The 14,201-nt window shown below is 48.2% G+C and overlaps 1 protein-coding gene across 2 annotated transcripts in view; it reads left to right on the forward strand.

Annotated features, from left to right (window-relative positions):
• Positions 1-1,667: 1,667 nt before the first annotated feature.
• KCNQ3 (potassium voltage-gated channel subfamily Q member 3) overlaps positions 1,668-14,201 on the forward strand; it is a gene marked incomplete at its 5' end in the record, with an annotated part of 282,422 nt that continues 269,888 nt past the window's right edge. For both annotated transcript variants that reach the window (XM_082601312.1, XM_082601313.1), the window contains one exon: positions 1,668-2,059. In XM_082601312.1, coding sequence (XP_082457438.1) covers positions 1,668-2,059 — 392 coding nt within the window. The remainder of the gene's footprint in view (positions 2,060-14,201) is intronic.

Here is a 14,201-nt window from a genome sequence, read left to right on the forward strand (position 1 = left end):
TGGGCAGCAGGAATGCAGCGTTTCTCTAATGCTGGCGGCGATGGTAGAAGGACGGGAGGGAGTTAGGTTCAAAGGGCACGACCCCTAGTGAATTAACAAGATCTCCCCACCCCCCCAACTGAGGCCTCCCCTTCTTCTACTCTCCTCGGAGCTCAATAAGCTCAAGCTGCTCTTCACCTTTGCACTTGCTGTTCTGCTGCCTGGAAGGTTCTCCTGGGCATTTACGTCGTTTTTCCAGCTTACCATTAAACCTCACCTCCAAATGTCACCTCCACAATGAGGCCTTCCAGGAGCAGCCAACTTAAAGAAGTTCCCCGCTTGTAGCACAGGACGCTATTTTCTTTCCTCGTTGAATTACCAATATAGGAAATTATGCTGTAATGTTTGTTTTTCCGTTATTGTCTTCCATCTCTCAAGAGTGCAAGCTTTCTGTGCGCAGGGACCTCGTCTGCCCTGGTCCTAGAACATCGCCTCTCTTACTCGCGTGGGTTTAGTCACTGATTGAACGAATGAACAGAAACTCAGGCAAGAGAGGGAATGACCTGCTTAGAGCACAAGTTAGGAGCGAAGCCGATTCCCCGTGTCCTATTTCTTCGGTCTCTGCTCACTCTAGTTGATGGAGGTGCCATTCAAAGGGCCGGGAGGTGAGGGCGGAACTGTCACCACGAACCATGAACCAAAGGGACTAGGGAGCCACAAGCATTGCTAGCACCGAGCGGGTGGGTTCGCGGTGCGCTCGGCCTTGGCCAACCCAGCAACTTCGATTTTACTTCCGAAGCCCAGAAGCTGGGTTGGGAGGTGACGAGAAAACGTAAAGATGCAGGGCCCAGGCGAACGCGGGAAGAGAGACGACGCCCCCAGCCCCTTCTCCTCTTCGCGCCGCACGCCGCGCCGGGGGTAAGCCCCAACGCCCATGGGTGCGCGGGCAGCCGGGCTCTGCGGCCGCAGCAGCGCGCACTGGCTCTCCGGGGGCCGCGGGGAGGGGCGAGGCACCGCCCCGGCCTCCGGCCGCTAAGGGGCGGGACGATAGGGCCCCACCCTGGCGCGGGCGGGAGGGAGGTGGCGTGCGCTCCGGCCTCTGCGCGGTTGCCCGCTCGCTGCTGCGGCTGGAGCGAGGCTGAGGCTGGAGCGAGGGAGCGAGGGAGCGAGCGAGCGAGCGGGCGGGGCGGGGCGGGACGGGACGGGGGGGGGCGGTGGCGCGGGTAGGAGCGCGGAGGAGGGAGGAGGCGGCGGCGGCGGCGCGTGTGGCGGGCGGGAGGGCGGCTGGCACCCGGCTTGTAAATAAACTGCGATGCTGTCTCGGGCTCGCCGGCCCGGGTGCCGCCGCCGCCGCCGCCGCCCCGGAGCGCCGGTGCCGGGCTCCCGCCGCCGCGCGCCCTAGCGCCTCCGCGCGAGCCTCGCGTGCCCTCGCCCGCCCCTCGCAGCCCGCGGCCCGTGCCCCCCGGTGTCCCGCGGCTGACCCGCGCGGGATGTGATCCCTCCCTCTTGCCCCCCGGGGCCCCGCCTTAGCCTGCTTTTGGAGGGGGGGGTGGGGAGGGGCGCGCGGATCATGGCATTGGAGTTCCCGGGCTCGCCGCCGCCGCCGCCGCCTCTTCCACGCACCCCGAGCGCCCCTTCTTCCCGGAGCAGCTGCGGAGAAGGCGAAGCGGCCGGCGGGGGCGAGGCCGATGGGGCTCAAGGCGCGCAGGGCGGCGGGGGCGGCTGGCGGCGGCGGCGGCGGGGGCGGAGGCGGCGGCGGCGGGGCCCCTAACCCGGCCGGAGGGGACGCGGCGGCGGCGGCGGGTGACGAGGAGCGGAAAGTGGGGCTGGCGCCGGGCGACGTGGAGCAAGTCACCTTGGCGCTCGGGGCCGGAGCTGACAAAGACGGGACCCTGCTGCTGGAGGGCGGCGGCCGCGACGAGGGGCTGCGGAGGACCCCGCAGGGCATCGGGCTCCTGGCCAAGACCCCCCTGAGCCGCCCTGTCAAGAGGAACAACGCCAAGTACCGACGCATCCAAACTTTGATCTACGACGCCCTCGAGAGACCGCGGGGCTGGGCGCTGCTCTACCACGCGCTCGTGTGAGTACCGGGCCGCTCGGGGCGCTCCTCGGAGGCGGCGTGTGGCTGGGGGTTCGGGGGTGGGGGGGTGGGCTGGAGCTGGGGACGGCTCTGGGGCTTCAAAGTCCAGGGGCGCCCGTCCGCCGAACTGGAGACCAGCCTGCCCTGTGCTGTGTAGGTGTGTGTGTGTCTGTGAACCACTCTCTGGGGGTTGGACACCAGGGCTTGAAAGATCCAAGAGTGGCTCCTCAGCTGATTTGGAGATCGCTTTGGCCTGTGTGTGTGCGCGCGGGTGCGCAGTTATGGCACCTTCTCCGGATGTTGGTATCCAAGCTTAAAAGAATTCTGTGGTTTTTCTAATTAACGAGGAGGTCGAACGGGATAAAGCGGATCTTCCCATGCGCTCTGTGACTCTGCTCGGGGTGGGTCCCTTCTACTTGGGGTCGCTGCTGACTTTAAATGATACATCCTGGAGTTGGGGATGGGAGTGGTACACTGCCCACGGTGGTGTGTGTGTGTGTGTGTGTGTGTGTGTGTGTGTGTGTATGAGCGCGGGTGTCGATGGCTTGCTTGTGCTACCTTCTTAAGGCTCCATTCTCGTATGGAAAGGAACGTAGTTTGCTCCAGTTGGGGACTTGGACTGGCCAAAATGCATGTTTTGTGATTCTTTTTAGGGAAGTTAATGAGAGAGAGAGGGATTGGGGGGGGAGATTGATTGTGATTCTCAGGCTCTAAGCCTAGACTGAGGGGTGAGGGCTTAACAGTGCCAGTAGGTGGGGGCCAGGGATAATTTTGGCTGAAACATCTCCATAATTTGGTCTGAATATCCCCTGAACCGCTTTGCGTTTCCCTTGCTTTGGCTGGGCAAGGGCAGCGGGAACGTGAAGGGGCCTGGGCTGAAGGTTTGCCCCCTGGAAAGCGTCCCCTTCTAGTCAGGATGTAAATGCGTGGTGGGAAGGAAGGTGGAACTTCTACTCCTGACACTCTGGCTAGAAAATCCTGCTGTATTGGGGGAGAGGGCGAAGATGGTAGTGGTGGCTCCTCTCCAGGAGGGGAAATCACAGCTGGCAGCACGCACCTCAGGGCTGGCAGGGCGCTTCCAGGTACCCCTTGCTTCCTGTCTGTGGCTTAGTCATCCTGATGGCTGCTTCTTAGGAGGCTGTACCGTTACCAGGGTTTTGGCGGGGAATCGGCCAAGACCTTGACCCTTCTTGTGCCTTTAGCAATGGATATTCCTCTCGGTCCTTCTCCAATTGACCCATGACCGACGTGGTGGGAAGGAGTTCGGGGAGCCTTGGAGTTAAACGCTACCTGCCAGTCTTCCTTGATTGGAAAGGCTTTTCCAGCTTTGGCCGCCAGGTGGAGGCGTCTGCACAGGACCTCAGGCTTGGCAACAGGTTTCATCAGAGAGGTTACGAAGCCTGGAAAGGGTGCCTTCCAGAAACTGAGGAACTAAAGACATCCAGCCAGGAACATGGGTTTTTTGGGGGGGTGGGTGGAGAGGGGCGGTCCAGCCTTTGGCATTCATGTCTGCGTGTACTTGCAGGTGTTAGTGAATGGACAGGAGGGTTAGCAATTGTTGCTCTTCCATTTGCTTTCTTCAGGTGGTAAAAAGGGGTTGAAAGATATTCGTCTCTGTCTCTAGTGCTGTATTTAGTTAAATTGAACTGAAGATAATACTGGAATATGCGATACTAAAAAAGGCACACGAATTATTTGAGTGCACACAAACATACACAGCCTCACATGTCCCTTGGCACGTAAATGGTGTTCAGTACGTGTTGGCTGACTTCCGAACCTGGGGTCTCACTGGAGTTTATGGGCTCCCTCTTTCTTCTCCTCCCACCTTTCCCAGCCAGCGCTCCAGCCCTGTCTTGCCCAGTCTGGGGAAGGGATAAGTAAGGCCTCAATGTTATCCTTCTCTAGAATGATTCCATCACCTGGAAGCAGGTTTGGGAATGCCAAAATCTGTATGTAGCCTCAGTTTCCCAGAGAGGATCCAGGAAAATTTCAAACTATGGAAGGAGAAAGGCACTTTCACACATGCAAATCATTTATTTCATTTCATTCTCACCGTGATTCTATGATGTGGGAGTTGTTCCCTACATTTGATAGGTGAAGATATGAAAACTAAAACAGATAACACCGCTCGTCCAGGATCCCATAGCTGGAGCTCACATATGAATGCAGTGGGTCATCACTGGTTTTTGAGCCCGGATTCCAGTTCTGACCCTCTGCCAACAATTGCGGGACTCTGAGTATTTTAACAGGCATCCCTGGATGCCCCTCACCCTATTGGTAACAGAGGACTCTTCGTCCCGCCTCTGCCTCCCCTTCATAGCTCACAGTTGGCAAATGGCTGGGAATGGAGTTTGGAATCGAAGCAGGGGCTGCTCAGAACCCAGGGAACCACAGTGTTAGGGAAACGGGACATGGCCTGGGGTGGCGGTGGTATTGGGATTCTGATTAATTGGGTGTCAGACAGGAAAACCCATTGGGCTGGGTTTGAGCTCCTGATATGGAAGCATACCTCGTTAGTGGAGGCATTGTACATCCTTCCTCCAGCTGAGGAGGAAGTCCTGTCAAGTGAACAAAACCATACCTTTCATTGATGATTCAGGATTTTGCAAGCACTGAAATTCGTGCTTCAAAGCAGCCATTATCCTATTCTGGGCTGTGGTTAAAGACAGAAGGCGGGCCAGGAATTTGGGCTGACCCTGGGCTCACAGGCTAGTGCACGCTTTTTTTAAAAAAAATGAACCGGACCCATGAGATGTGATTTTTTCCTTCTCTCCCAAAGGCAGGATACAGCAAATGTGAGAATCAAAGACCGCACCCGTCCGCCCCCAGCCCACCGCCCCTGCTCCCTTTGCCTTAAATGCCCATCCCTTGCTTTCACCTTGGCCGAGTTCTCATGTCACCTCCTCTGGGAGGTTTTTCCCCGACCCTCCAGCTGAGCTAGAATTGCCCCTCCTCGGCAGCATCCCCAAGCATAGGATCTTGCACTGGACTGATCTGCTTGCTCATCTTCCCCGGCAGAACTAAGAACTACTTTGAGGAAGGGCTGTGTTGTGTCTTAGCCACCTCAGTCCTCAGCAGGCTTCTGGGCTCATGGCAGTCACCCAGTAAGCATTTGCTGAATGGATGAGTAAACGCATACTCTCAGGTTCACCCAGACTTTGCCCTGCGTGGTTTTCCTATTCTCAGAACAATAATAAGTAGTCAGCATTACGGAACGTTAATGATGAGAATAGCTCTCAGAAGTCTTACAGTGGACAATAGGGGAGAGGTGGGAAACCACGCTGTGACCCCAGTAAGGCTGATCACTTCTCTGTATCTTTAGCTGCATGGCTGAAAAGGATTCTGATGCTGTAGAAAAGGGGCTGGACTTGAAGTTCACATGTGGACTCTGCCTTCAGTCTCTGTGACTTTGCATGAGCCAAGTTGGGGAAGATCTGTAAGTTGAGGATGATAACCACCCATCATAGGGTGGTTTTTAGGCTTAAAGAAAGTAGTGTATATGAATGAAATTAGCCCAGTATTAGGCACGAAGTGTTTACTAGTTGATTCTGAAATAGGGTCTCCTTAAAAGTCATACACACCTGCCTCTGTGGCTGTCCTGAGGCTGTCTGGGGACTCCCACTTCCTAGCCTGTTAGTGGGAAGATGCTGGCTTCATCTTGGCATTATTGCTGGACTGGCACCATACAAGCATCCCACTACCCTGAACACCTCTCCGTGGCCAGTTGGGTATGATCAATTGATCACCTGTTGACCCACCAAGGGGAAATGATCACAAGAGATGCACACTGATTGCATTCTCAGGTGGACTGGCCCCTGGAACATAGGGCAGGCAAGGCTGAGAGGTGGGGCGCAAGGACCCAGCAGCTGCTCTGGAAGATAAAGGGCCTGGCTGGTGGACCTAGCATATTGACTAAAGGAGCTACAGTCCTCAAGGTGGAGGAGAGACACTGGCCTTTCACTGAGACCCCTTAGTAAAGCAGAGTCTTAGCATGTCTTTGAAGTAAGAGAAATTTGATTTCCCAAACTTGCTTTGCCTCTTACAGCCCATATGTTCTCTGGCAAGTTGCTGGATCTCTGAGTTTCAGTTTCTTAGTCTAAAAAATGTTATCAATATAGACTCTTGTGGAGCTAAGAGCACCTTACATAGAAGAAGTGCTCAATAATAGATATAAATCTGTGTTGTTAATGTTAGTCAATAGAAATGCCTTCGCTGTGCCTGGCACTCTTCTAGACATTGGCATTATAGCAGTAAACAAAATCAAGCAAAACATAACAGTCTAATCTCTGCCCCAATAGAACATGTATTCTAATAATCTCTTTTTTTTTATTGGGGCATAGTTGCTTTATAATGTTGTGTTAGTTTCTGTGGTACAACGAAATGAATCAGCTCTATGTATACATATATCCCCTCCCTCTAATAATATCTTAATAATATTCAATATCATCTAATAATAACATTAGTATTAGCAGAAATCGCAGAGTTTGACCATCTGGTCAACTTCCCAGCCCAGGTGTAAGGAATCCCTTGAACTGCATCTCAGTGCTACAACTTGTAATTCATTACGGAAGGGATGGACTGCTGGATTCAGTTCTCTCAGCTATTCTGTTCTCTGACTCCATTCATCCCATTCTCTTCCTTTTCTGCCCCCATGTATCTTATTCTTTCTCATTTCCCACTAGATGTTTGTCTTCTTAACCATCTCAGTTCATCCTCACTTTTTTTCTTACCCACTAATTTCCTCTTTGCCTTCTCTTCCTCAATTTTGTGGGTTTCCTTCTCATTATTGCGAACCAAGGATTTTGAAAGGCTCTCATTCTTTTTAAAATAATTTTTATTTTATTGTGGTAAGAACACTTAACATGAAATCTACCCTCAACAGATATTTAAGTGTACAGTGCATTACTGTTGACTGTAGCACAGAGTTGTACAGCTGGTCTCTCCTCTTGCTTAACTGAAACTTTATGCTTGTTGGTTAGTAACTCCCTCTTTCCCCTCCCTCCAGCCCTGGGGAACCACCATTTTACTCTCTGACTCTATGAATTTGACTGTCTCAGATGCCTCATATAAGTAGACTCCTGCAATGTTTGTCTTTCTGTGATTGGCTTATTTCACTTAGCATAATGTCCTCAAGGTTCATCTATGTTGTCACATACTGCAGAATTTCCTTCTTAAGACTGAATAGTATTCTATTTTCTTTATCCATTCATCTGTTGATGAACATTTAGGTTGTTTCCACCTCTTGGCTAATGTGAATAGTACCTCAATGAACATGGAGGTGCTCATAGCTCTTTGATCCCCTGGTAATAATATTTTGAGTAAATACTCAGAAGTGGGATTGCTGGATCACATGGTAGTTTTATTTTTAATTTTTGAGGAACTTCCATGCTGTTTTCCAGCTGTACCATTTTGCATTTTCACCAACAATGTGTAAGGCTTGCAGTTTCTCTATATCCTCACCAACACTTACGGTCTCGTTTTTTTGTTGGTTTGTTTGTTTGTTTGTTTTAAATAATGGTCATTCTGACAGGTGTGAGGTGATCTATATTGTGTCATGTTTTCTCAGTGGTAAGAGCATGGTCTTTGGAGTCAGACCTGGGTTTAATCCAGCTTTGTTATTTCCTTGCTTTATGACCTGGAGCAATTTGCTCAACTTCCCTGGAGTTCAGTTTATTTCTGATATGGAGATAATAATACCTACATCCCCAGGATTGTTGTGAAATTTAATCAAGGTGATGATATTAAACACCTAAACATTGCATTGTGTTGATTTGCAACCTCAGGAGTTCCCCAGGTGAAATCTGAAATTGGTCGGGTACATGGAGGGCAAGGAGAGACCGAAGAAAGAGGCAGGCCACTCCGGATGAGTAGGTGGCTGGTTGAAGAAGCAGATAACTTACATACGAAGCTTGTCTTGGGCAGCAAGACAGGTAGATATCCACACCCAACCGCCAGCATCTTAAAAGTTTTTATAGAGGCCTTCACGGGGTTCAGTAACACTATCCGGGTGGTCTCAACAACATATGCTCACTCAAGGCTGCACCCTTGAAAATGGCTCCCACTGTGGGAGCAGTGGGCAGAGTACATGCCCAGCACTGGAGGGATGAGGAGCCAGCTCACAGGTCTGCCAGCGGTCACGACCTCTCCATGACCTCCACCACGACCTCTCCATGACCTCCTCCACGACCTCTCCATGACCTCCATCACGACCTCTCCATGACCTCCTCCATGACCTCTCCATGACCTCCACCACGACCTCTCCATGACCTCCACCACAACCTCTCCATGACCTCCACCAGCATGTTGTAGACTTCAGTAAATATTGTTTCATTTTTGCTTCCTCTCTCAACCGTAATCTGCCTTATTCTTGTACCCTCCTCATAAAATCCATGCCCCCTCCCCTTTCTAATAATCTCATTTGATTTTTCTTTTCATTTTATGAACTTCCTGACTTCTTCCTGGCCTTCTTTCTTATGACATTTTCAAGCCGTTCAAGCAGAATGAAGAGCTCAGGTAAGGGGTGAAAAACAACCCCCAACATCAGATCTCTGCACAGCAGTGAGGCTATATGCTGGGAATGACAATGACCACAGGTGCCCCGTATTCACTTTCTAGGAAATGGGCTAAAATCAAGTGACCCTTCATGCTAGAAGGGAGGGTACCCAGTGTCTCTCTTTTATAAATGAATGACAGATGCTGAGATTTGCCCAGGCTCTTGAAACTACTTTGGTGGTGGAGCTCGGATCATGCAGGAGTCCTCCACCCACAAGGTGGTGCTCTCTTCACCATGTCACGGTTCTCCTCTATAGAAGACAATGTACCAGAAGAGTAACAGGGAGGGACGGAAGCTCTCCCTTCCAGGGTGAGGCACTTTAGAGCTGAATTTCTGGAAAGTTCCCAGGGGAAACCAGTGCTGCTGGTCTGCAGACCACACTTGGAGTAAGGCTTCTCAGACTTTGATACACATGTGAATCACAAAGGCAAGAAGGCACCTTAAGAGAAATCTGGCAGACTCCACCTGAACCAAAGCCATCCAGCTTCTGTATAATGAGGCGAACTGACCCTACCTTCCTCCTGAATAGTTCAGTGGAAATTTACAACATACCTGCAGTCGTGCCTAAAATGACCTGAATCTAATCATGAAGAAATAACAAAGTCAAAGTCAAATGGTGGGACATCCTGCAAGATATCTGGCGTGGTCTCTTTCAAAGGGTGCATGTCATGAAAACAAACAAAGATGAGGATAACTGTTTCAGTTAAAGGAAGCTAAAGGCACATGACAACCAAGTGCAATACTTGAGAATGGACAAGCGGGACTGCATCAAACTTCTGCACCACAAAAGAAGTGATCAATCATATGAAAAGGCAACTATGGTAGGGGAGAAAATATTTGCACCCATGTATTTGATGAGGGGTTAATATCCAAAATATATAAAGAATTCATACAACTCAGTAACAAGAAAGCAAATAATCTGATTAAAAAATGGGCAAAGGATCTGAATAGATATTTTTCCAAGAAGATATACAAATGGCCAACAGGCACATGAAAAGGTGCTCAGCATCACTAATCATCAGGGAAATGCAAAGTAAAACCACAATGAGATACCACCTCACACCTGTCAGGATGGTATCGTCAAAAAGACAAGAAATAACAAGTGTTGGCAAGGATGTGAAGAAAAAGGATCCCTTATGCACTGTTGGTGGGAATATAAATTGGTGCAGCCACTGTGGGAAAACAGTACGGAGGTCCCTCAAAAAATTAAAAATAGAACTACCATATGGTCCAGTAATCCCAGTTCTGGATATATATCCAAAGGAGACGAAATCACTATCTTAAAGAGCTATTTGCAGTCCCATGGCCATTGCTGTATTATTTACAATAGACTAGATTTGGAAACAGCCTGAGTGTCCATTGTTGGATGAATGGATAAAGAAAATGTGGTATATATATATATATATATATATATATATATATATATATATAATGGAATATTTTCCAGCCATAGAAAAGAAGCAAATCATGCTATTTGCAACAACATGGATGAACCTTGAGGGCATTATGCTAAGAGAAATAAGTCAGAGAGACACAGTACTATATTATCTCACTTATACAGGAATCTAAAAAAATTGAACTCAGGACCAGAGATCAGATTGGTGGTTGCCAGGGGTTGGGGAGTGCAGGAAATGAATGAAGATGGTCAGGGGGTACAAACTTCCAGTTATAAGATGAATAGGTTCTGGGGATCTAATGTACAGCATGGTGACTATAGTTAAAAATAACTCTGTTGTATAATTGAAAGTTGCTAAGAGAGCAAATCCTAAAAATTCTCACCAAAAAAGAAAAGTCAACTATATGAGGTGTTGGATGTGTTTATGAACCTTATAATATATATGCATATTTAATCACCACATCATGTACCTTAAACTTATGCAATGTTATATGTCAATTATATGTCAGTAAAGCTGGAAAAAACACAAACAAACCAATGCAATTCATGATTCTTGATTGGATCCTGAGTTTAAAAAATAAATAACAATAAAAGATATTATAGGGACAATTAAGAAAATTTGAACAGGGATTCCATATGAGATGACAATATATATCCAAATTTAATTTCTTAAGTATGATAATTGCATTTCAGTTATGCAGATGAAGGTTCTTTTTTTTTTTTAAGAGATGCGTGCTGTAATATTTAGTGGTGACGTGTCATGATATCTGCAACTTACTTTCAAGTGGTTCAGCACACATACAGACTCTGTAAGTGTGTGTGTATGTGTACACAGTACATACACAGGGGAAGTGGGAGAAGGAAGAAAACATGACAAAAATATTAACACTTGGAAAATCTAGGGAAGGCTTATGTATGTGTGGATTATATTACCCTTCTAATTAAAAACATTTTTAAATAAAAAGTTAAAAATACTTAAAAAAAAAAAGAAGAAGAAGACCAAACACACATAAACAGCACAGAGCACATACATGAATACAGATGAAGGCCTCACCCCAGAAACTGATACCATTGCTCTGTGGGGTCCAGGCATCATTGTTAAGTGATTCTAATATGAAGCCAGGCCTGAAAACCGTTGGCTGAGCTGAACGGGCTTTCTTAGATTCACGGATTCTGTATAGACCGTGCCTCAAATTTCCTCTCCACCTTGGGTTTTTTTTTTAAGTAAAAAAAATTTATTGACTATAGTTGATTTACAATGTTGTGTTAGTTTCAGATGTACAACAAAGTGATTTGGTTATACATATATACATATATATATATATATATATATATATTCCTTTTCAGTTTCTTCTCCCTTATAGGTTATTACAAGATATTGAGTATAGTTCCCTGTGCTTTGTCCAGGTGATGGGAAACATCCAGGAGAAAGGTGCAGTTTAGCATGCTAAGGTCATTCATTTCAAGGCCACACGTTACTGACTCAAATGCCAAGCTTCATCGTGCCAGGACGTTGAGGGAGATGAGCCATACCTAATTCTTTCCCTATGGAAGTGGAGACTGGAAGCGACTAAATGTAAATAGCCTAGCAAATGCAGTAATAGCATGCAAATGAGGAAGGCAGGCATGCAGAATGGGGAAGGCACTGTTGTCTCCTTTGTTAAGGGAGATTTCTGCAAAGGAGGTGTAAGCAGTGGGGAGAAGATGGAGGGATTTACTGATGGTCCCATTGACGACTCATCTCCCCCTCCTACTGGGAGGACTAATAATTCACAACACTGAATTATTATTCTTGCACCATCTGGAGGTTCCCCCTTTCGTCTGTATTCATTTAAAAAGATTCCATCAATGTTTAAAAGGTTCCTAAATCAAGTGTGCCCCTACGGTCTTTTCCAGAGAATCAAGGTCCTGCTCTCTTTCTCTTTTTGGCTTGGGTTTCGAAGTTTTGACATTAATAAAAACAAGATTTGGTGCATCTTTGGACCACAGAGCAGTATGAAGGGAAGCCTGGGAAAGGTCTCCAAAGCTGGATTGACTAAAAGCCATTTTAGACACTGTGATACGTGGTTCTGGTGTGGGATGGCTGGGGATGGCTGTGAGTTTGTCAGAAATGCATTGGGTAAGTGGTTTGAAGACGTGTGATTCAGACCCTTGCCTTGTCTCACAGTCTGCAAATACTTACCGTGTAGGATTGATGAAGAATCCAATGAGGCAGCGTGTGAGGAAGCGCTTTGGAAAGTACACAGGGAGCGGCATTCTGAGGTAACATCTTCCGAAAGCTGTATGAGGAGCAGACAGGTCCCACAGTTGGGTTTTGGGTTTGGGCAGTTGCCCAGCGACAGATTTGCCACGTTTCTGTCTGTGTTGCATCACCTGAACCTCACCGGGTATTTTAATCGGGAACCCATTAACGGTGTGCCTTAGTACATGTGCTACAGGGATGTTGGCTTCCCTAGGTTGATCGCCTTTTAGGAGAATGAAGAGAAAGAGGTTTGGAGATGACAAGACAACAGTCAAAGATGACAAGACTGCAGTCAATACCGAGGTGTCAGGTCACCTCTAGTTTGGCAGGCATCATAAGCTGCAAATCCGATCCCATCCAGTTGTACCCTTGTTGGATGGGACTTTTCATCCTGCCACAGAAGGGATAGAGGATTTTGTTTGAAATGTTTTCTTAAGAGAACAAATTGGGGGATTCCCTGGTGGCGCAGTGGTTGGGAGTCTGCCTGCCGATGCAGGGGACGCGGGTTCGTGGCCCGGTCCGGGAAGATCCCACGTGCCGCGGAGCGGCTGGGCCCGTGAGCCATGGCCGCTGAGCCTGCGCGTCCGGAGCCTGTGCTCCGCAGCGGGAGAGGCCACAGCAGTGAGAAGCCCACGTATCGCAAAAAAAAAAAAAAAAAAAAAGAACAAATTGGGTTATAACTCGGGAACAAGATTGCTTCTTGCGTGTAGTTTATGAAGAACAGGAGTAAATACTTCTGCAGTTGGCTCACGGGGCATCCTGTATGTAGGCTCTGCTTGGCTTCCTCTTGAGGTGGGCTTCTGTCCATGCTGAAGACCTCAGGGTTTCCTCAGGATCGCCTTTTCCTCTTCTTCATCCTCCCCTCCTTCAAGAGACGTAAAATCCTTTGGACCCTGTAAGAGTATAACAGCTGAGTTGGGGCATATAAAACCAAGCTATCAATAATAACCGACATTTTGACATCATTTTATAGTTTATTATATTCCCTCTTGGGCAGTGCTGCCAGGACACTTGCTTTAGAAGTATTAGCCAAATGGCTGTTACAGCAGGGCCCTTCTTACAAATTCGCCAAATCTGTTTTTTCTAACTAAGCCAATGTTGTATCTGAGGAGCCTGTCCATGGAGTTTCTTTGCCATTAGATTTTTTGTAAACCTGCCATAGCAGTTCAAGTCCATCTCTACCTTTATGGATGTCTTTTGTAGGGGATGGGGTGAAATATTATCCAACATGACTTGAAAATATTGAGCCGAGGGAATATGTTCATCCGGTCCAGGCCATCTGTACTAATGGACAATCACTCAGCCCTATCACACTATGGATCTCCCTACTCCTGCCCGTTCCTAGAACCCCAGCTTCGGCTTTATCTCACCCCACGTATATCAGTTTCAGATGTTTCTCCACCTAGTGAGGCCAGTCCAGAAAATGAAACCTTAGGCACCAGCAAGTCTAATCAAGCTAAACAGCAGTTCAGGGGATTTACGAACCTGGAGAGAGGCACTTGGCAAAGTACAAAAATCAGAGACCATTAGAACTGTAGAGAAGAGGTAACTGAGGCCCAGGGCAGTGAGAAACTTGCCTAAGGTCACTTTGATGGCAAAGGGAGGACTTGAACTCAGATCTTCTTCTTCCAAGGCTGGCTTCCATTCAGCCACATCAGCTTTCCCTCATGGTCTTCCAATGGCTGTGTACCAACGGAGCAGTCTTACCAATAGCATGACTTTTCTGAGTAGCCTTGTCTCAGGATCTGGATCAAATAAGCAGAAGAAAGAGTAAAGCCAAGTGCAGACTATACAGGCATCCATCCACAGGCCCCAGTTGGCCTCTTGCCAAGGAGGGTTTCTCTTCCTGTTGAAATTCTTTGTGACTTGACCCTCTTTTCTCCACCCTACCCCCCAAATCCAGCCCTCTACCAAGAGTCATATAAAATGTTCTCTGATCTCCCTTGAGTCC

The sequence above is a fragment of the Mesoplodon mirus genome (genome assembly GCF_964341445.2).
Source record: "Mesoplodon mirus genome assembly, chromosome: 16".
In the NCBI taxonomy this organism is placed as follows: domain Eukaryota; kingdom Metazoa; phylum Chordata; class Mammalia; order Artiodactyla; family Ziphiidae; genus Mesoplodon; species Mesoplodon mirus.